Here is a 20,506-nt window from a genome sequence, read left to right on the forward strand (position 1 = left end):
TATTGATAGATGGGATGGAACAGATCTTTACCGATCCACGCCCAGGTGAATAAATGGAAGGTGTAATTGTGTCACTGAGATAAGCCTGAAATCAAACGCCACCGTATCTATCTCACGTTTCAGTCTCAAAGTCTCGAAAGTAGACTCACTACCTCTTTCTCTCAAGCCATCTAAGTCATCTTAATACTATTGATCTTCTGGGACCTGTTGCTATTATAAACACCCACACTCAAGCCAGAGATGCTAGGGAGGAAGGAATACGCGTAGAATCTCACTGGAATTGCACAATAGCGGACTAATTACTTGGAAGGTTGAACTCAAGGACAATGAAAGGTGGCAGATTGACTCAAAACTTTTAATTAACAAGAAAGCACCGCTTTAATGAAGCGCGATTTGATGCCACTTAAATTCACAGGGTTCAATGTACTATGCTATGCACATCCAACCGAACAAGTTAGTCATTATATAACCTCCACTAATGCATTAGATTGTGAGATCAGAGAACCGCCTTCCGTGTTTTCTCAAGAAACGACACCAGCATATGGCGGATTCCATCGAGATCTACCCAGAAGCTGCACGACAGAAAGATCAATGTCCTTACTTGTATATGCCGTACTCTCCTTCGGCCTCTCTAGGTAATCCTCCATCGTTGCATATCTCATTCGTGTTTCCATGAAGGCATTTGGATTAAAACAATAACAGCCACCGACATCTGTGCTGTAGAAAGAATCGCGTCAGCCATGGTTGCTCGAGACGCCCAGATTTGCTTGACTAGACAGTCTGGAAGTAAATGATGGTCTTGGGTGAACACTTACTATATTTCACCGTAGATGCTTATTCCATAATCAAAGGAGCAATGATAGCCTTTCAACTGCCACCAAATGTGGGTCCATTTTTCTCCTCTTATCCTTCAGATAAGATTGTCCGTTACCCTTCCTGAATCCACTCCACCTGTTCGAAGGGTCTCTGCTAACAGAAGCTCTTCTGGAGTATATCTTGGGTATACGAAGCGCTCTTTTCGACGAGGATATTGAACGATTGCCAAAGACTGCAAGGACGGATAATTCGCACCCAATGCCATATGATCATTTCAACCGATTCTGGCTTTTCCCAGCACATACTTTCTGCCTGCCCCTGAAAACCCCGATGGCGTTAATTTCGCGATACATAGATATCGGTGATTTGAAATGAAGGGAGGAAACTCACAGTTCTGAGCCAAGCGTTCCGCTCCTCAAGCTCTTCTGCCGGGGTCATTGGTCCGGGAGACTTTGGTGGATTGTCCTGCTGAGGACCCTCCACGGAATTTTCTAACAACTTTTGATAACCCGCCTCAATTTCTTTGATCTTGCTTCGACGGCCACACTTAGCAAAACGCTAGAATAGACAGAGGAAATTCGTTCCTCCCTTTAAGAAGTTAACTAGACAGAGCGCTAGTTCTGGGAGTTCTAAAGCTTATTTCTCTACTAATATTAGGACCTTAATAGGCTAGGGGCACCCCGTTCGGCGCCTCACGGCATGTGGGGCACAACTGCGTACAAAGCACATCTATATTTAAAGTATATTCTCTACTAATACTAGGAGCTTACGAGGCTAGGGGCACGGCGTTCGGCGCCTCACAGGAGCGTATATATACGTATACCTTAAGTGCAGAAAGCGTACGTATATCCTTGAGGATATACTTCCTAAGTGATTACAAGTAAGGGACAGAGGGACGTACGTCTTGCCTACCTTTTGTATACGTACCGGGGGCTAAAGAATAGCCGAAAAAGAAAGCCTTACTTTATGATAAAATTATAAAAATTAGCTTGCGAAGTACGGGGGAAGGGGGCTAGAATGGAATCCAATTCTCTATTGCATAAGCACCCGTTCTAGGGTTTACCCAGAGAGGGTGCTTATGCATTCTAATTAGAGTTGGCCTCCTGTCATTTCCCCTTTGGGCGTACACCCATGTTTTAGGAATGCTACGCGAGCAAAACAGGGGTGTTGCAGGGGTTGGCAGGGGCACACTGATTTTCTTTCCAATATGCGGATGTTGAGAGGGTAATTTTGGGGTCCTGCAAAAGAGCATATAATTGGTGTAAAAGCTAAGGTTTACAAGTGCCCAAAAATCAAGGTTTTATCCTTAGCGCCATCACGTGCCAAACTAGCCATTTTAATAGCGGAGATGTTGGCCCGGTTTAGTAAGTTCGATTCAAAAGCGGCTACGAAATAAACTTTGATTATATAATGGGGGGAATTCCTTGAGAAAAGAGACAGTGCGACTTAAATAATGCAGAATTCCTAGAAGCGAGGGTGCTTCCTTTCATTGAAGAATTTGGTAGACTGGCTAGTCCATCCTGAGCAAAAAGTAGGATCACGTGACATAAAAGCCCCCACGTCTGTTTCTCTTGACTTATTCGGCGCTATTCTTCTTGCAAACACTTCTCCCGCACTGAAAGGGGGCAGTACATGATACCCCGAATCACTTCTTTGTAAATTCCATTTAATCTTCACTTATTCACGGTCAAGACGGCGAGTATATGCAAGATCTCATTGAACGGACTCTAAAAATTCCAAAGTCAAATTCCACTACCTCATCTACCCCCTCCACCTCCAGAGACCTGAGGAGCCCGTCCTCAACCCCATCACGCCAGACTAGACTAAGTCATCTTGATACTTTTGATCTTCTGGAATCCATCGCTATACTTCACATTCACACTCTGACACTGCCCATTCTTACCAATGTCAACCGAAGGGCCGCCGCAATCAGAGTCGGCGTAGACATGCATATCCGACAACGGCCCAATGGCCCATAAGAACGACACAGTTGTGCTGTCAATGTTGTAGCATTTTTGAGCGACGGGAGCGGCGTGACAAGTTGGGACTTTACCACCAGAGTTGTCGAGACTGGGGATAGTACGGTTAGTAGATGTTTACGATTGAAACTCAAGAGAAGGAAGGGGAAAGAATGTACCAGTTGGGTTTGGAGTATTGGCTCAGCTTGGATTTGGCTCGGACCTAGAGTTCTGGCGCTGGTGCTGGTGCAGCGAGGGAGAGAGCGCTGAATGCCATAATGGCTGAGATGAGGGAGTTGGTGAATTGCATTCTGATTGTGGAAGTTTGAGGGCGAACTGAAAGTGATTGCAAGGTAAATTTTTGGTGGAAAGGTGGATTGGATGGTCGGTTGTTGTCGAGAGAGTTGGAAGTGGATGCTGGATGGGAACTGATGAAGTGAAAAAGGTCGCCCTTTATAGATCTTTTGAGAGACCCGAGGAGGCAGTGCAGCTGATGCTCGCCCATGGCTGGGAGCTAGTTGATGGTATTGCGATCTGTTCTTAGCCATTGGAGACGCCCAGGGAAGACTCAGGATGCTACCGAGCAGGCATGATGGGAGCTTGCCCTGGCGCAGCTTGACGATGATCTGCTTCCAAAGTGCAATTTTTTTGTCACAAATGTTAGAATCTCAATATAAACAGGAAGGAGACCTTTCGAAGTGGGTCTAGAGCAGGAATTGTACGAACGTGATCTGTTGAGAACTCTCCGCGGGAGATAAATGTCGAGCATAAGGCTTCTCAGCCCCTCCGCTTCTTGCAGGGCGATCGTCCTGAAGACCCTGATTGGAGGGATGTTGCGGGAGAGGCGTTAGAAGTAAGCCAATCAGCACTGGTCGATCGCTTGATGGAGTCGCCCCTAATCGGAAGCGAAAGAATGTGGGGATGGGCCGCACCAACTGAAGTAGCAGGATTGTACAATCCTCATGGATCTCCAACCGCGACACAGCCTACAGGCTCTGAAACACCAAGTCTACTTCTAAGCCCCCGGGAGGATTTATATTAAGATACCTTAGATCAATCAATTCTTCTCGCTTCAGAAGTTTGGCCGAGAAATATTGTATGACTTCGATACGGGCACGGAAGCGACGACATGAATAGGTTTGAGTTGATGTACGCCGCCGATTATTTGAGAACCGAGGCAGGAATAACAACTCAGGCGGCAATGGTGTTTAGGAACCGGGCTGGAACTGACAGTGAGTTAATCAATTGCAAGAACTTAACTTCATTCCTTCCTAAGAAACTCAATCGCTTGGCCAAGAGCAAATACGGATCCAGATCGACATTTGAGGGCATTTGGATAGATGAATTATTGGAACTAAATAGAAACCATTCCCCCATTCTTCTGGGTGAAGGGGTCCTTTCGCCTCCTTCGATCACGACAACAAAAAGAATTCTTAATTACCACGTGATCCGAAATGGTCACGTGCTTTGAATCTGACAGAGAAGGTTCGGATCTATGGGGGGTTTTTCTTGATGGAATAGAGCAGGAGAGAAGCTTTACATCCCCAAAGAAGTTCCGAAAAGGAGAGAGCTTCGCGTCTTACCGGAGTCGTAGTATTACGAACATTTTGTCCTCCTGCTCGTGGTGCCTCGACGCACAAAAACGGGATGTAGCAGCTTCAGACACCGTACGGCTCCAGATCTAGTCCTAGCTATTGAATAGAAACATTGTCGATACGAAGTAATAAATTTAGCGATTGAAATGTTGCTCTGTAGGCCACTGGAGCTGTGAGCTCCCACGACAGCTTTTTGGACACTCGTCACTGTGGACATTCATCGCAGAACCCTGCATCAAGCAGGCATACCCCTAAAGAGGCTCCTACATATGCTCCCGCACCGTGCATCATCGCGCATACAAACACAAACTGACCCTCTGGCAATTTGTCTTCCAAATAATTGGTACTACCAGGTACCTTTCTTCGTTGAGGCTGCTCAACGAAAACCTGATCGAGACCCTGCCAAAAACTTCGCGATCCACTTCCCAGCCACCACCAAGAATGCGCAGAGGGAGCCTACCAACCACCGTCATTCTTAATAAACACACGTGAAATTCAGGTAGACTTCCTGATCTATCTTCACGAGAAACCATCTCTGTATTCCATCACAACAATATATTGCCTTGATCATTTGACAGCTTTGCCAGAGGACGAACTATCGATTTTCCACACTTGGATTTCAGGGCCACTCAGCGATAAGCAGATAAACCCCGCCCCGCCCCGCCACCATCGAAAGGCCTCACAGGTCTCAGCCCCCTCGGCCGCAGATCAGTGTCTTCAGCTTCACCGCTGGCAGCTCCCGCCAGCTCCTCACCAATTCTCTCTGCCTCAAGAGCTATTCGGTCTCCAGTAAACCACCTTTCTCCAAGATACTGACCTCAATCACCAAACCCGTCCCCGTCGTCGCAACCAAATCACCCGATCGTCAGCTTCCGCGTACCTGCGACTCAGCATCCGCGATATCCCTGCCAACGCATAAACGTCGGATCAAGCGAGGCGCATTCTCTCGTCCATTAACGTGGATACGTCCGTTGGAATCAAGAGCTTCTCGCCAGTAAAAAGCTCCTCGACTGGCTGGAAACGGAAGGGACCACCGGACGAGATTCATGCGAGCGACACTGCCTCGTCCTGAACTATGCTAGACTCATCGACTGGTCCAGCTCTCCCACTTCGGCTGACCTCGACGAACTTCTCGAAACATCTCGACCTCGATATCCCGCAGCAGAGACAACGAATTGTGTCCGAGGCGCAGACAGAAGGGAGCAGAAATTCAAGCCTGGGGCAAATATGGGCAGAGGATTATTATTCGCGGGATTTGGATCTGGCTTGTGAAGGGAACTCGGACTCTTTTGCGCTGCCTTCACTTCCGGCCACAGCACACACTTCACCTCAATCTTTCTGCAATGACGAAAGTCCCACGAGACGACCGCGTGCGATAACGCAGAGGAGTCTGACTTCCTTCCTGCCAGCGATCATTTCCCCGAAGTCGAAATCGAGAAGTCCTGAGAGAAGAGATAGGAGCAAAAGTCGGAGTAAGAGCCCCTCAAAGACAAAGCGGAAAGATACCTCGGTGGAAGAAGAGGAAGGCTTCATGCCGACTCTAACTGGGGACAAAGAAGGCGTGATCAAAATTGAAGACCGTTCTCGCGGCCTCGCCTCCTGGTTCACCGGCTCCTCAGCGGCCGTACAGGTCGGCATACCGGGATCAGCCATGTCGTCCGAAGACCTTTCCCCACGAGATATCACGCCAAAGGATCTCGACGCTTCTCCCTCTCCGGGTCCAGCCAAATTGCGAAAACGAGCAACGGTAGGATCAAGTACAGATTCGACGAATAGTATAAGCACAACACCTACACCGAAAGCAGCAACGTCCAGCTGGCGCACACCATGGTCCTCGAAATCGCCTTCCTCTCCTCAAAAACCACTCCCCTCGAACATCGCGGACGATGAGCTTTTCGCGCTCGATATCAGCAGCGCATTATTCTCGTCCGGGCAGAACAATGCATTTTCACCGTCGGATTACAAGAACCTACAACAGACATCCCTCGCCCTCCTCACGAAATTCCAATTAGCATACCAATCCCGAACAAGACAGTTTTTTGAACTCCGATCTGAAACAGAAGTAGAAAGAGAAGAAGCCGAGGAAACCGAAACCCGCGTCCGAAGTCTACGGAGCCAGCTCCAAGACATGGCTTCCAAGTTCTCGGCGCAAGAGGAGATAATCGGGAATCTCGTCACGGAACTAGCGGAAGAGAAGCGTGCTCGTGCTGAAGAACGAGAGGCTCGAGAAAAAAGCATCCAGTTGGTTAAAGAAAGAGCGGAGAGGGCCAGCAAACACACTTCTGCCAGTTCGGCGTCGAGTCTTGGTCTGGGACTGGAGGGCGGGATTGAAGATCTCGGCATCCGCAGCGCGCAAAGAGGGAAATGGGGCCATGGATCTCTCGACTTATCTTCTGCAGGGGATAGCGATGCGGAGAGCCTGAACGCTGATTCTGTCTTCTCTCGCTCTCGAAGTCCTACCTTGACGGTATCTTCCACTGGACCTTCCGTGTCCGGGACAGTCGATTCTACGCCAGAAATTGGCCAGGCATCATTCACCCGCCTCGTCTCAGTCCCCAACCCTGCTCTCCCCTCCTCCAACACCTCCACCCCGCGTCCTCCAAAAGTCCAGCAGAAATCCACGTTCCAGAAAATTCTTACGGGGTTAAGCCCCGGTGCAAGTAGCGGAGACACGGAAAGAGGTGAAAAGGATTTCTACGGTGGGATCGGCATGGGCGAAACAGGGTGCGAGAATTGTAGAGGGAAGGATTCAAGCGTGGCTTGGGATACAGTCGGTCTTTTGAGGGCGGAGAATAAGGGGCTGAAGGAACGGGTGGGGACTCTGGAGGTGGCGGTGGAGGGGGCGTTGGATTTGTGTTCTGGATTGCATGTTGCGTAGAATGAGAGGGGAAGTAGCATTATACCCTTGATGTGTTGTTGCAGCAAACAGGCTGCCTGCATGTTATACTTGGATGAATGGCGGCGTTTTGGCTCTTTTTCTGGGTATGAGGAAGACATGAGGAGCATAGATGGCGGGGACTGGATGGAGTCCAGCTTGCATCGAGCAGAGCATAGCATAGCATAGCATTGGATGATTCAAATGAAGCATTTTTACACATCACCCCTCAACTCACTTCCCTCTGCCGGATTTTACACTTCACATCACATCATTTAACAATTCATAGGGGGCAATAGAATTTGCAGCATGTAATCATGACCCTCTCAGGTCATGACCCATAAATCATAATATCATTCATTCACTTGCAGCATTCGGCAGAATGCAAGCAGGATTCATGGCTAGAAACCATTGTCAAAATGTCATATCGCTCCAAAGATCGTGGTTTCGGGTCCGATGAGCTCCCCTTCATCCCCATTCGCTCCATCCCAGGGGATGATTCTGAGCGAGAAGTGCTGGCCTTACGCAGCAGCAGAAACCGCCCCCGCAGTCTCCTTCGCCTCTCGCTCGAGAAGCGCCTCCATCACGCCCACCGGCCCCGCTTCCTTCATCTCCTTCACCACCTCGGAGACACCGAGTTGTGAGTCAGTCCACAGCGGCTCCACAACTTCGGCGGTTTCTTCGCCTACGCCGATGAAGCCGCCTTCTTTAGCCCACTCGCTGGTGCGTTTAATGCCCAGCTCGTTCCACACGGAGTCAAGAGATTCAATGAGGTGTTCGCGAAATTCACGGACGTGGCCTGGAGTAGGGGTTATTCTCAACCTCTCCTGGCCGACCGGGACGGTGGGATAGTTGATGGATTGGACGTAAATCCCATGTTTATCAAGCAACATATCGGAGGCTTTCTTTGCCATCTCCGCGTTCCCGACAAGCACGGGGATGATGTGGCTCGGGTTGGGGATCACGGGGATATCTCTCGCGGTGAGAGAGTCCTTGACTGCTCGCGTGTGCAGTTGCTGAAGGCGGCGATCACCTTGGTATTCCATCTGATACTCAATAGCAGTCTTCGCGCCAGCCATGGTTGCAGGGGGGAGGGAGGTCGTGAAGATGAATCCCGGAGCCAGGGAGCGAATTGTGTCAACCATTTTCTCTGAGCCGGCGATATACCCGCCTACACAACCGTAGGCTTTTCCAAGAGTACCAGTGATGATGTCTATACGGTCCATAATCGTGCCGCGGGGACGGCCAGCAAGGTGAGCGTTGTAGTCGAGATGTTCGGCAACACCTGCGCCGTGTGGTCCGTACATGCCTACCGCATGCACTTCGTCGAGGAAGGTCAGCGCGCCGTATTTCTCGGCCAGGTCGCAGATTCCTTCAATGGGGCCGATGCTGCCGCACATACTGTAGACGGATTCGAAGGCTATGATTTTGGGAACGTCCGGGGGAAGAGAAGCGAGTTTCGCTTCGAGATCCGCCAGGTCGTTGTGCTTGAAGACTAGTTTTTTGGCGCCTGAGTGGCGGATTCCTTGGATCATGGAGGCGTGGTTCAGGCTATCAGACAGGATCACGCAGTTTGGAAGTTTGCTGCCCAGTGTTGCGAGCGTAGCATCGTTGGCTACGTAGCAAGAAGTAAACACCAATGCTGCGTCCTTGGCGTGCAACTTTGCAATTGTGGCCTCCAAGCCCACAGCGTGCTGGTTGTGGCCAGAGATATTCCTGGTCCCGCCTGCACCAGCTCCGTATTCGTCGAGGGTTTCGTGCATGGTCTTCAAGACTTGCGGGCTCTTGCCCATGCCGAGGTAATCGTTGGAGCACCAGACGGTGACTCGCTCGTTCTTGTTGGACATGTGAGCGCGGGGAAACTCTTTGGCGAGGCGGTTAATGTTGTTGAAGTAGCGGTAGGACTTGTCCTTGTGCTTCTTGTCGAGCTCGGCATTGTAGAAGCCCTCGTAGTCGAACTTGGCGGCTTTGTGCTGGACGGGGCGGACGGGTTTGACATGCTGCGGATACGGGACTGCAATTGTTAGCGGGATAATTTCCAATGAGAGAAGAACGTACCATTCTCGCGGCCAAAGAGCGTATCCTCGACAGCTCTGGCCTCGCGGTGGTGGCTGGTATGGAGTCTTGCTTTCCCAGTGCCTGCTTTTCCAGAGAAAGCCCTGACGGCTCCCAGAGCAGCGACCCCACCGAGCCCCACCTTGCCGGACTTTGCGGTCTGCACAGCGAGGGCCTTTCCCATGATGGGGCAGCGACGGGCAATGGTCTGCAGATTGGACATGCTGCCACCGCCGGGCGAGGCCTGGCGGGTCGAGGTCGAGAGGGAGCGAAGCATGGCCGGAGAGGTCTTCTTCAAGAATGGGCACATGGACTTCGATTGGCGAAGTACGGCGTCCATGGCAGGCGGATTGGATCGCTCAGCAGTTAGAGGGATGGGTTTTTGGAGATATATTTTCGAGGGGGGAGGGGGTTGTGGTGTAGTCAGAGAGAAGAAATGGGCGATGGGAGTTTTATGTCGTCGACACTCTCCTCGGAAGTATGGGGATGCCGGCGGTGGATTATCGGCATCTTACCTGCGTACTGGGGCCAAGGTCTCCGAAGCATAATTTTCAATGGGCTGCATGTGATTGGCCAATCCTCGGATTAAATAAACTCACCTTTCCGATTCGAGGGACGCCTCGCGCGGATTAGGTTTAGCGGGTCGAGGCTATTGGCTGCGTCCCTGCGGTCACGTAGTTCTAAGCAGATCTGCCGGATGCTTCGCCTTCCTTTGCCTGTCTCAATTCTCGCCTTTACCCCACATTCCACATACCGTAGTACACATCGCGACCGATAGAACTATCCGCCACTGACGACGGAAGAGCGACGAGGACGACCATCCTGACGGCGCCAGCCGTCGGCTATGGTCTCCTTACAAGCTACCACCCCCCTTTTCCACTTCTTTTCATGGGGGGGCAAGCCCCCCAACCCCCCCTGGGCCTCGCTGCGCTCGAAAAGGTTTCACTTTTGGCACCAGCCTGGCCCGCCTCCACGGCAGTGGCCCCCGGAGGGCCAGCGGAGCGTCACCAACGCCCTCTTCAATATTATATTATAGAGGCATGCTAGAGAATCCCCCGCCATCTGCTTCATTCAGCCCGAGAGACGGGGAAGGGAGGTGAGGGTGAGATGGGAGAGAAGAAGGGTAAGGTGCCTTCCTCTATGTTCCAACCGGCGATGGGGAGTGCAAAGTGGCCACGTCTCGGCAAGGGATGATGGAGTCAGCATTGGATACGGCGTGCTGCGATCTCGCGGTCAGCCTTCCTGCAAGGTCATCAATCAAAATGTCACGCTACCCAATCATCGAAGCCGGCAAACATTGCTATTGTAGTGTGACATTCTGCCTTTTGCCACATCCCGAAGTACTGTACAGAACATTGTCCTCAGCCACTCAGAGGAGGGACATTGGATAGTGTCCAATTGCTCCTTCCTCGGGCCCTTTCCTTCCATTCATTCGGTCCTATTTCCTTGTGCCACCAACGATCCTCATAGCCATCCCGCCTGTCCAAGCCCACCTTCCAATCTTCACAAGAATCACAGACAACATGACTCAGGCCACTTGGAATCTTCAGGAGAGGCAGGAATGATATGTAGTCGAGTTCAGTAACCGGCCAAGGGACCAGTCGAGGACAAACCACACCAGCCCCTTACACTATTTCTGCCTGGCATCTCGATCCCGTTTGACGTCCCGGAAAAGCTGAACGATGCGCTCCATTTCGTTGACCTTAAGATCGACGACTCCATCGGAGAATATTCTCAGGGCTTCGCCTTCGGTCGCCCACCGACACCAACCCTCATAGCGATCAAGACATTCTACTTCCAGCGCTTGGAATCTGGCAAGAGGCCCTTCCAGCTCCTCCTTGATACCAAACTTCAGCTCTGAGTCGATATACGCGTGAGCGTTGAGCACTCTAGCCCAAACAGACTCGGAAAGTGCCTTCAGCATCTCATTGTTCCCGATGAATGTGTTGATTGAGAAGTCCTTCGAGACTGCGTACTTCTCCTTGCAGAAAGGTTTCTCTCCTGCACCCAAGAACCCCAGGTCGAAGAGGATGATATCGACAACTATATTGCCATAGTGCGCGGCTTTGTTTCTGGCCTCTATGAATCTTCTGTTGCTACGCCCCTCATGTCCTGTGTGGAAGAGTCCACTGCGGATATGGCGGACGTAGTCTGCTACGATCTCGAGCAGTCTCACTCTATCTTCAAGCCTGGAAATTGTTGAATTAGTACTAGCTTACTAGTCCTTCCAGTACCAGGTTCAACTACTAATATTAGCTTCGCCACTCTCATTTATAATGGTTTACTATGGAAGCCTATGGAATAGCTCACTATGGAAGCTCAGGGAACGCTCACTAATATATATGAGTCATCTGATTTATAATATACTGGAGGAAATCGCCACCCACTAGTGGGTATATAAGAACTGTACTTTAGATTCCCTCCTCTCCTTTTTTACTCTTCACTCTCCTGTATCTAGTCATTTTGCAGATTGTCAACCTCCAATATATCGATTTATCACCAATATATCGATCACTTTCCAATAGAAATCTTCTGAGACAACTCGGTCTTCGCCACTCCGAGGCCGCCGTTTCGAGCCTTCAAGTCCTCGTTCTCCTTAGCCATTGTGTCGAGTTCCTCTTGTGCAATTGCGTGCTCTGCAGCCGCTCCCTCGGAGCTCTCTTCCGCGGGCGCAGGGTTCTCCGTCAGGTTCGTGCAAGTCTCAACGAGAAGATTATTCTCCGCTTCCAAGGCCTTGATCCTATCCAACACTTCAGGGCTCGACCTGCCCACGTACTTACCCTTCTCCTGTTGGATTTTCAGAAGCTCGGCCATCTCATCACGCTCTATTTGACATGCCCTTGCATCTTCCTCCCATCCTTCTGCATTGATAATGGTATCTTCCAATTCTCTTTGCAGGGCGGTGTCGGATTTCTCCTGGTCTCTCTGCAACTTCTCAATCCGCTGGCGCTGTTGCATAATCATCACCCATAAATCTCCCGACTCCTGGGTAGACTTGGCCTCATTGGGTACACCGGACCTCCTGGCTTCCACTTTAGCATGCTCCGAAAGTAGAGTCTGGGCATGCTGGCGCTGAAGTTGTGTCCTGAGCTCCTTGACCTGTTTGAGAAGATCCTCCCTCTGATACCGAAGGAAGTCATTGTCCTGCATCAAACACTCTACATGGACGTGCTGCTGGTCAATTGCCTGTTGTCGACTTTCCGCCTCTTCACGCCAGTATATCTCTGGAGTGTAAAGCCCGCCGGGTCCGTACTCTCCGCTGGGCGCAGCTTGGAGTGGTTGGGTTCCACTGCCCAGCTCTCGCGTGGTAGATTGATCCATCTTGGTTTCGATGTGCACCGCTGGAAATTTCGTCGAAATGGAGAGATGGCAACGATGGAGTGCTGACGTAGACTCTGACCTTTCGGACAGGAATGTTACTTTGGTCCGTTCTCGGAGAGCGTGTTTTGCTGTCAGGTTGTCAGCTATTGTCAACTAGTTGTTGGGGCGAGATACTTACTCTGCTCAAGCGTGCAGACGGGGGCAATTGCAGGTTGCAGGAGCCAACGTTGTCTACGGTCCGAAAAGAATCGAGCCTTCGAAGTCGAAGACGAATACTGAGGAGGCTTTCGGTACATAAGTTTGAAGTCGAAAGGCGAATTGTTTGCAGAGCGTACTTGACGATTGCGTTGATCGAAAGTCAAGAAAGCAAGGCTGTCTGCGTGGCTGGTTATTCTTGATAGTGGATCGCACACGAAGCAATTGTTGGGAAGACCCTTTTTATGCTTGGTCAATCCTGATTAATTTCTTCAGCATGGCGCGTGGGTAGATATTTATATGTTTTGGTGAATCTGCGCATTCTTTTACCATGAAATTTATGAGTTAGAGTCAATGTGGTGGCTCAAGCGGGCTGGAGAGAAGTGTCTGAAGTGAAGCGTGGTAGAGGACGAGTCGATCAGTTGATATCTCCGCCATCCGAAATATTACCATTGCAGACTTGTTACAGAATACAAAGATGTCACACCAGCAGGTTATAATTGATACAAAGCAAGACGAAATGACAATATCCTTGTTCAGGTACCAAGGGCTACCTCTACAAAATACAAAACCCTACACAAGAGTGGTGCAACTGTCCAAACAATTACTATTTCCCTCAACCTGTCCTTACTTCATTACGATTGACCTCACCTCTTAACTATCTCACATCACAAGTTCATGTCCTCAAAGACCTTCTCCTCTCTCGCGTGACGTTGAGCAATCTTCCCACAGATCTCCTCAATTTCGTCTAACAGCTCTCGGAATTTCTGCGTGGAAGAAGAACTTCCCTTCAGGTCTCCTGACATGGAAGTTCTCAAACTAATGAGTGTTGAAAAGTAAGGCGAAAAACATATGGAGGCGGTCGTGATGAAAACACGTTAGTCTCTCAAGATATCGTCTTAAGAAATAGCGGAATATTCTGTTCATGCAGAGACCAGAAAGAACTTTGTAGATAGTTCTCAGCAGCTAGGTGATCCAAGGGGGTACATATATTTTTCTTCATACCTATGGATAGTTGCTGGTTATCACCATGATGGAAACAATTAATTGGACATGTGCGCGTTGTTGTCATTTGACAAGGCTATTGATGCAAAAGGCTTGTACGAGGTTTGCTGGATGTTTGCCCCTGTGGAAAACCACCAGACGTTGACCCCATGCGTTATGCCTGTTAGGCTGCAGAGCTTGTTACGTAAGATTACAATACGAGACTAAAGCTCTCGACTTTGCTCCAATAGCTTAAGCAATTGATTTCCAGGCCATGATCCGTCTCCACCTTCCACATCCTCACAATCCTCAGCACCCATCGTACCCATCTTTGCCGTTGAATGACCCCGACTCGTGTCCTGCCGGTCCTCTCTTTCCTCGTTGGTGGCTTCTCTACGATTGAGATATGCCATCAGCCGGTTGTAATGGTCTTCCAAGGGATATCGGAGGTTCCTTTTGTATGTGGCAAAATCTTCCAATGCGCCCCCGTTCTTCTTGAACTGGCTCTCGATCCACTTCAGATTGCGAATCGTGTAGACATCCGTTTCCCTCGCACCAGTTATCTTCGTTTTTAAACTAGTGATGTCGTGTTCCATGAAACGAAGATTCGGAACCTATTACCAGGGAATTGAAGTCAACATACTTCTTTCGGGTCTTTGGGGAGCAGAATGTTCCACAAGCTGTGGGACATCGACCGTACAATGTCCCCAAGAATAGTTGAACATTGCTACAAGAAGAGTTTAGACTCTGCCTAGTTGGCACTTACCTTGACTGGTGGATTTTGAGAACGGTCCCATCTCATTCGTTGCTCATCAGGTCGACTCAGTCCGATTTCACCACTAGGAAAGATCTTGAGTAGAGGCTCGAGTTCCCTGAATACCAAGCCATCAATAGTAACAGGTACCGAAACAATCCGCTCGCCGGCCAGAGAAGCAAAATCTACAGTTCGTTGTCGTCCTCGGCTCAACTTCTGTTCCCCAAGACTATGGAGTTAGCACACTTCCTTCAAGCATTGTTTAGAGTAGGATGTTCTAGTAACTCTGGTGCATTGCTCTAAACTTGCAGCTCCCACATAAGAGGTAATAATTAAACCGCTCGAGAAGTTGACACTTACCTGTATGTCTCTGTCCACGCTATCAACCTCGCGGGAACCCGTAGGAGACGGCGCATCGGATCTGGGTACTCGAGGGTGTTGGTAATGGTGCTGGCGAGACTTTTTGTTGCGGCCTCCGCCCCGGAGGGTCATCTCCTGTGGGCTGTCCATGACTTTAGTGATTGTTGAAGTCCCCGTGAAGGTGGAAGGTAGGCGAGTGATGCCATGGTTTACCAAGAAAATTTAGGCCCGAATCACGTGACCCTGCGACCTTCAAGTCTGAGCAGGGCGGCAAGGCAAGCGCATTCACCTACTCCATGAGACCTCACTATACTCCCAATTCTTTTTTGCATTTGACCTGTAGTTTTCGCCTTCCTGCTGGTTGGCTTCTCTTCCCCTCCTCTCAATTTCCCCCCTTTTTTTGCAAGGGCAATTTAAGCGAGATCAGCCAACCTGTTCCTTCAAGGTCAATTGCTAAGGATCATGTTTCTACTTTGAATAAAGTTGAACTACTTACAGTAATTGCTTCATATGCTTTGCGACGGCCAGGTGCAGTGATTATCCGCCGAGCCACGCCACACAACGTATCTGACATTGCTGAGTTGATGTAGAACAAATTCTACACTTTTTTGACGAACTTAAGTCAGGAAGGAAAGGCGGCCTCTTCGGGTCTGGAAACCAGAGCCTCGATATAGTCATTACTCGAGCCTTCCAAGGTTTCACGGAAGGACTGATGTTGTTTCTAGACTATTAAAGTAGACGCAATGCCGAGGCTCACGCGCGAAAAGGGGGCAAGATGGAAACTTCCGAAGTATCTCAGGGCAAAGTCTATGTTGATATAACAACAGAAGAATGCAAGTGCTGCAAGCTTGCCTGCAGTAGGCACCTTTCAATTCCAAACAGACTTATCAACGAACAGCATTGTTCGCATTAATACGTGACATTAATTGTCTTAATTTCTGCCGATTCATAAAACTGAGCTAACTGTGTGTGACCAGGTCAAGGGTTTGGCCTAGACTCCCATGCTTGGGGTCGGAAGCGAACAGCCTAAAAGGGGATCTGAGCGGGGGAATCATAGACATAGCCTAGAACTTTGTTACTTTGCATTTTTATTTGCCTGCTTGAGCCTATGGAGTTACAATTTCTAACCGCCAAGAGTTGGCAGATTTAATTAATTGCGGAGAAGCCCCACAGATATTACTCTACCATATTAAGTCATGTGATCTCCCAGCCACAGAAGGAAAGGGGCCGACTTTAACCTCATGCGGAAGCTTCCTATCCTTGACCTTCCACATTCAGAACAATTCTTCCGCAAACAACGGTTCCAGGTGTTGAGGCTAGATTGAAGACCATTCGTCAACGTTTCGACTTCCACTCTCGATCAAAACCTGCTCGGTGCCTCTGGAAAATGCAGCTTCCCGCTCACCAATGATCTGGAGGCAAGTGACCCCCCTTGGAGTTTCATGAACCCGCGGCGCGTTGATCTCCAGGTACGCACCAATAAACGACTGACGTTTCTTCCTCGCAAGGGTTAGAGGATTTTCTCCGCTCGGCAAACAATAGTTATCTGACCTTACCTTGTTTGCTTCAAGGGGTCTACACTCTACTGTATTATCTGGTTTATAAGCCTGCCCTATGAAATTAGGACCTCCCTTAATATAAGACCATTCCCCCACGAATCAGCTATGTGACCCACTTAACATATGACCATGTTCCTTTAATAGTATCAAGCCACGGGATTGGTGGGACAGTAGATGAGGGCAATAAAATGGTGAGGAGAGGGGGTGGCAAATTAGTCTATTCTAGTGAGATCGACATATCAATGGACCCTTTTTGAGTATAAGAACATTCCTAATCGAATTAGAAGAGTGTTGAACGGGCTACAAGACCATGGTCTTATAAACAAGATAACACGGTATTAACTCCACGATGCCTGTCATATTTGCGTCTACCCGGATCGGCTAGGGACTTCAGAAGCTAAACCGCCGGGACTTGGCGTACGGTCCTTTTCAAAGTCTTACGGTAATTATAAATATGATGTCACGTGCTGCGCACAGGCATATATATAGCTTCTTCACCGCCCTTAGGGCACCATCATTCATACATATATTTACACAAATACCACACATTCCAGTTCCACAGCTTGTCCAGGCCGTGATAGATGATGTCGTTTCCCACCACGGTAAAGTTCAAGGAGCGGACATCAACCTGTACCACTTCGAGAGAGTTTCCTACTCCAAATCCTTGGCACCATGCTCCTCCCTTTCGGCAGTGTCCTACTGGTTACAGTTGTTACAGCAGATTGCAGCGCTGACAACTGCCTTCAAGCTTTGAACTCGTATCGAAGCAGTACGGGCATTTTGCGGAAAATTCACAACCAACAATCAACCTGCTCTCGCAATTCCATCATATGCGGTAGTGGCCTGCAAGGGCAACCAAAATGGACCTCTCTCCTTCAGGGTCTCCAGTGCGTGCGGATGTATGGCGGCAGCTACCAGCTCAATAGCAGCGGCTTCAACGAGTCAAACTCTATCAGCGACTACCACGACTTCAACAGCCACACCTCCCAGTATTGTCGCAGCTTGTGCAATTGTAAGCAGTTCTTGGGCTGCCCAATTTGCCACTGCACCAGGGGGTTTGTGTATTCATCACGTGACTTATATACCGCTGACTTTTCTTAGCAACACCCACGGTCGCTGCTCAGATGGCTCATGATTGCTTGGTGTCTGTCCCACTGGCTAAGGAGGCAGCTCTTGCACTTGTGGATGCCATAGAGCCTTACATGGTATGGCAGAGTGGTACGTACCTTTTCAATCATGTGACAGTAATCTTGCTGATATCGTTTCGGATCCCGCATATAAGGACCCCCCAGCGGATTACTTTTACCCCCCTCACGATATATTTGCGTATCTGGCTTCTGTAAAAACCAATCTTCAGAATGACCAGTATGCAAACGAGTACGAGTTTCAGCAAGAGTAAGTTACATTTTGGACTGTAGTTATGAAGTCTTGAGTCTTGAAGAGCTCCGCGTACTCTTTTGAGGGACTCCCTCAGGTCCGCAGCTGATACTCCATAGCCTTTATCAAATCTGGGCTCGGTCACATGATGGCCATTTTGTTTTCTATCCAGATTTGCTCACGAAAGCTTTCGAATGGGCCCGGCAACTGGGTTTGGTGTCTATCAGCAAGGACGGATCATCGCTTCCCGAGATCAAAACCTTTGGTGAGTGTCTCTTGTCTATTTCCTCGCTCATGAACTGAGCCGTTTACAGAGGATGTGCTGTCATCTCCTTCTACTGCGTCGGTCGTCACCAAAATCAACGGCGTTGACGCTGTGACATACGTGGGAAATTTGATCTACCAGGCATCATTGAATCAAGACGCAGATGCAGCCTACAACAGCACGTTTTTCAAAAAAGTATTCAATGCCTCAGGTATTGGAGATGGCTACTTTTCCAGTGGTGGACGGGCAAGGTATATCACTCGTTGGCCAACCTGGGCAATAAATTCTAACATCAATACTGCAGATACGTATACCCTAGCGCCGATACCACGTTCACGTTTGCAAATGGAACTGTCATCACTCTCAACAACATTGCCATGGTGAAAGGTGATTTCGCAGGCGTTGTCGATGGCCCATCGTTTTTCACGCGCTTCTGCAATGCAACTGGGACTGCGGAGCCTTCTGAGCCCGCCGTTGCAGTTAAATCAAGCGGTGCTGGTGTCGTTGCTCCTGGCTATCCCACACCTATCGAAATTACTCTTGATGGCGTTGTGTCGGGCTATTATCTCAATGGCACTGGATATGAGGACGTTGCGGTCATGAGCTTGTTGTCTTTCGAGTCAGAAGACTTCATCGAATTTCAGCAAATCGAGCAAAAGTTTCTTGCAGACGCCGTTCGTGATGGCAAGACGAAGCTTATAGTTGATCTCAGCGCCAATGGCTACATTCTCCAAGGTTACGATCTCTTCCGACAGCTGTTCCCTAGCATCATTCAAGGTGGGTATACTCGATGGAGAGAAAGCGATATATTCTTGACCGTCGCCGAAATCTTCTCGGCGCAATCGGCGAACTTCACGCCAATCTCGGCCTCCGTGGAAAATATAAATCAATATGAGGCCACCTTCAACAAGGGATACGATCTCAACTTCACAAACCAACCTTTCCTCACATTTGAGGACAAATTTGCTCCTCACGTATATAAGGGCGATAATTACACCGATCCATTGACAACAAGTGATCCAAACTTCGGTGTTGGGACCAATATTACAGGGTTTAATAGCAGAACCAACTTTACTCAGCCTTTTTTGCCAGAAAACATCATCTTGGTACGTTCCTTCAATCCGCAAAGGTAGAATTCTAACAGACCCTAGCTCCTGGACGGATTTTGTGCTTCCATATGCACAATCTTCACTGAATTCATGCGTACCCAAGCAGGTGTCAAGTCCATTGCAATGGGAGGTCGTCCAACCGCTGGTCTAATCCAAGGAGTTGGCGGTATCAAAGGTGCCGAATCTCTCGGCTGGTCCAATGTCTTAGGGTACGCAAAGGATGTAAATCAGACCGCAACTCCAGACCAAGAGAAAGTCCTTGCGAGACTCACCGACATCCCCATCAGCAGGAGTTCCTCATCCGGTCTCAACGTGCGAGACAATATTCTTCCAGATCATGTCAACGATGGCTTGCCCGCTCAGTATGTGGTGGAATATTCAGAATGTCGCTTGTATTATACGGAACCTATGGTTACTGATGTCACGGCGACGTGGAGGCTGCTGCTGATGCTGCTTTCAATGGGAAGAAATGCACTGCAGGATCGCTGCCGAAGAGAGATCTAGAGGCGGAATCGAAGGCGAAGAGAGCCAATACACCAGAAGTGAGGCGCAGAAGAGCAGCAAATATGAAGAGGTCGGGGGCGACTAAGAATGCGGCTTTTGTCAAGGCACATGGAAACTTCAAGGAGATTCCTTGAGTTGGCATGCGAACTAGGAGAAATCTATTTCCTAATTTAAAGCAGACAGTAGAAAATAATATAGTAATGACATAGTGCGGGGGCGTTGTTAAGAGATCAGTTGAAGATGATGGAAGCTCCCCAACTATGAGAATTTGATTCCTGAGAACGGCACGACACAACAGTGCGCTACAATCAACCAATACCAAGTTGCAGCTGGGACCAAGCGGAAAATCACCGAAATCTACGAACCATTTCTCAGATTTCTCAGATGGTTCGAAGTGCCAGAAAGCCGATTTAAGTTGGCCGAACAGGTAGCTCGGTGTGGGAATATTCTCATGACACTTTCCATTTCCGTTTCTAGACCTGAGCCGCTGCTGCTTTAGCCTGAGTTGTGGGTGAGCAAGCTTAAGCGAAGGTGAGCGTGAAAGGGATTTATAAATTCTCGACAAGATAATTAAATTATTAAAGGCTTTCTAAATAAAAAAAGCATAAATTTATTAATAATATCAAAGAAAGTTAGTATTATTAATAATAAGATGCAAGATTTGAAAAAGTTATGAAAAATATAGCAATAAGAGTATTAACGTTTAAATATCGAGTTTATTGTATTTTTCTTATTTAGGTTAAGTAAAACGTTGTGCACGTAAAAGAACTTGGAGAGCA

General features: G+C 48.9%; 5 protein-coding genes across 5 annotated transcripts; 2 read left to right on the forward strand and 3 right to left on the reverse strand.

Annotated features, from left to right (window-relative positions):
- Window positions 1–5,173: 5,173 nt before the first annotated feature.
- On the forward strand, window positions 5,174–7,506 carry K444DRAFT_126182 (uncharacterized protein). The gene is made up of 2 exons (XM_024870425.1): window positions 5,174–5,841; window positions 5,926–7,506. The coding sequence occupies exons 1-2, from the start codon at window positions 5,445–5,447 to the stop codon at window positions 7,245–7,247; spliced, it is 1,719 nt and encodes a 572-aa protein (XP_024743694.1). The 5' UTR covers window positions 5,174–5,444; the 3' UTR covers window positions 7,248–7,506.
- A 259-nt stretch (window positions 7,507–7,765) lies between these two features.
- Window positions 7,766–9,639, reverse strand: K444DRAFT_517252 (mitochondrial putative 5-aminolevulinate synthase; the record flags this gene model as incomplete). The annotated part of the gene is made up of 2 exons (XM_024873759.1): window positions 7,766–9,258; window positions 9,303–9,639. 2 exons carry the CDS (start codon window positions 9,637–9,639, stop codon window positions 7,766–7,768), a joined length of 1,830 nt encoding a protein of 609 aa, XP_024743695.1.
- A 1,831-nt stretch (window positions 9,640–11,470) lies between these two features.
- Window positions 11,471–12,957, reverse strand: K444DRAFT_126187 (uncharacterized protein). The gene has a single exon (XM_024870426.1). The coding sequence runs from the start codon at window positions 12,618–12,620 to the stop codon at window positions 11,811–11,813; it is 810 nt and encodes a 269-aa protein (XP_024743696.1). The 5' UTR covers window positions 12,621–12,957; the 3' UTR covers window positions 11,471–11,810.
- A 917-nt stretch (window positions 12,958–13,874) lies between these two features.
- K444DRAFT_659020 (uncharacterized protein) lies at window positions 13,875–15,080 on the reverse strand. The gene is made up of 3 exons (XM_024886323.1): window positions 14,914–15,080; window positions 14,566–14,769; window positions 13,875–14,413 (listed from the first exon to the last, which is right to left on the reverse strand). Exons 1-3 carry the CDS (start codon window positions 15,061–15,063, stop codon window positions 14,024–14,026), a joined length of 744 nt encoding a protein of 247 aa, XP_024743697.1. The 5' UTR covers window positions 15,064–15,080; the 3' UTR covers window positions 13,875–14,023.
- A 2,492-nt stretch (window positions 15,081–17,572) lies between these two features.
- K444DRAFT_698937 (uncharacterized protein) lies at window positions 17,573–19,974 on the forward strand. Its single transcript, XM_024887967.1, has 6 exons — window positions 17,573–17,694; window positions 17,718–17,867; window positions 17,969–18,114; window positions 18,164–18,365; window positions 18,419–19,220; window positions 19,266–19,974. The coding sequence occupies exons 1-6, from the start codon at window positions 17,597–17,599 to the stop codon at window positions 19,725–19,727; spliced, it is 1,860 nt and encodes a 619-aa protein (XP_024743698.1). The 5' UTR covers window positions 17,573–17,596; the 3' UTR covers window positions 19,728–19,974.
- The last annotated feature ends 532 nt before the right edge of the window (window positions 19,975–20,506 follow it).

This window comes from Hyaloscypha bicolor (genome assembly GCF_002865645.1).
Source record: "Hyaloscypha bicolor E unplaced genomic scaffold K444scaffold_13, whole genome shotgun sequence".
NCBI lineage: Eukaryota > Fungi > Ascomycota > Leotiomycetes > Helotiales > Hyaloscyphaceae > Hyaloscypha > Hyaloscypha bicolor.

What these genes read in the sequence shown, in the direction of transcription:
- K444DRAFT_126187 (XM_024870426.1), bottom strand. Translation starts at nt 12,620, where the DNA reads ATGGATCAATCTACCACGCGAGAGCTGGGCAGTGGAACCCAACCACTC.
- K444DRAFT_126182 (XM_024870425.1), top strand. Translation starts at nt 5,445, where the DNA reads ATGCTAGACTCATCGACTGGTCCAGCTCTCCCACTTCGGCTGACCTCG. An exon ending in AGATAGGAGCAAAAGTCGGA is followed by an intron (nt 5,842 to 5,925) that starts GTAAGAGCCCCT and finishes CTGGGGACAAAG; the next exon opens with AAGGCGTGATCAAAATTGAA.
- K444DRAFT_659020 (XM_024886323.1), bottom strand. Translation starts at nt 15,063, where the DNA reads ATGGACAGCCCACAGGAGATGACCCTCCGGGGCGGAGGCCGCAACAAA. An exon ending in GCGTGGACAGAGACATACAG is followed by an intron (nt 14,770 to 14,913) that starts GTAAGTGTCAAC and finishes CTTGGGGAACAG; the next exon opens with AAGTTGAGCCGAGGACGACA. An exon ending in CTCAAAATCCACCAGTCAAG is followed by an intron (nt 14,414 to 14,565) that starts GTAAGTGCCAAC and finishes CCCTGGTAATAG; the next exon opens with GTTCCGAATCTTCGTTTCAT.
- K444DRAFT_698937 (XM_024887967.1), top strand. Translation starts at nt 17,597, where the DNA reads ATGGCTCATGATTGCTTGGTGTCTGTCCCACTGGCTAAGGAGGCAGCT. An exon ending in TCCAGTGGTGGACGGGCAAG is followed by an intron (nt 18,366 to 18,418) that starts GTATATCACTCG and finishes TCAATACTGCAG; the next exon opens with ATACGTATACCCTAGCGCCG. An exon ending in TGCCAGAAAACATCATCTTG is followed by an intron (nt 19,221 to 19,265) that starts GTACGTTCCTTC and finishes AACAGACCCTAG; the next exon opens with CTCCTGGACGGATTTTGTGC.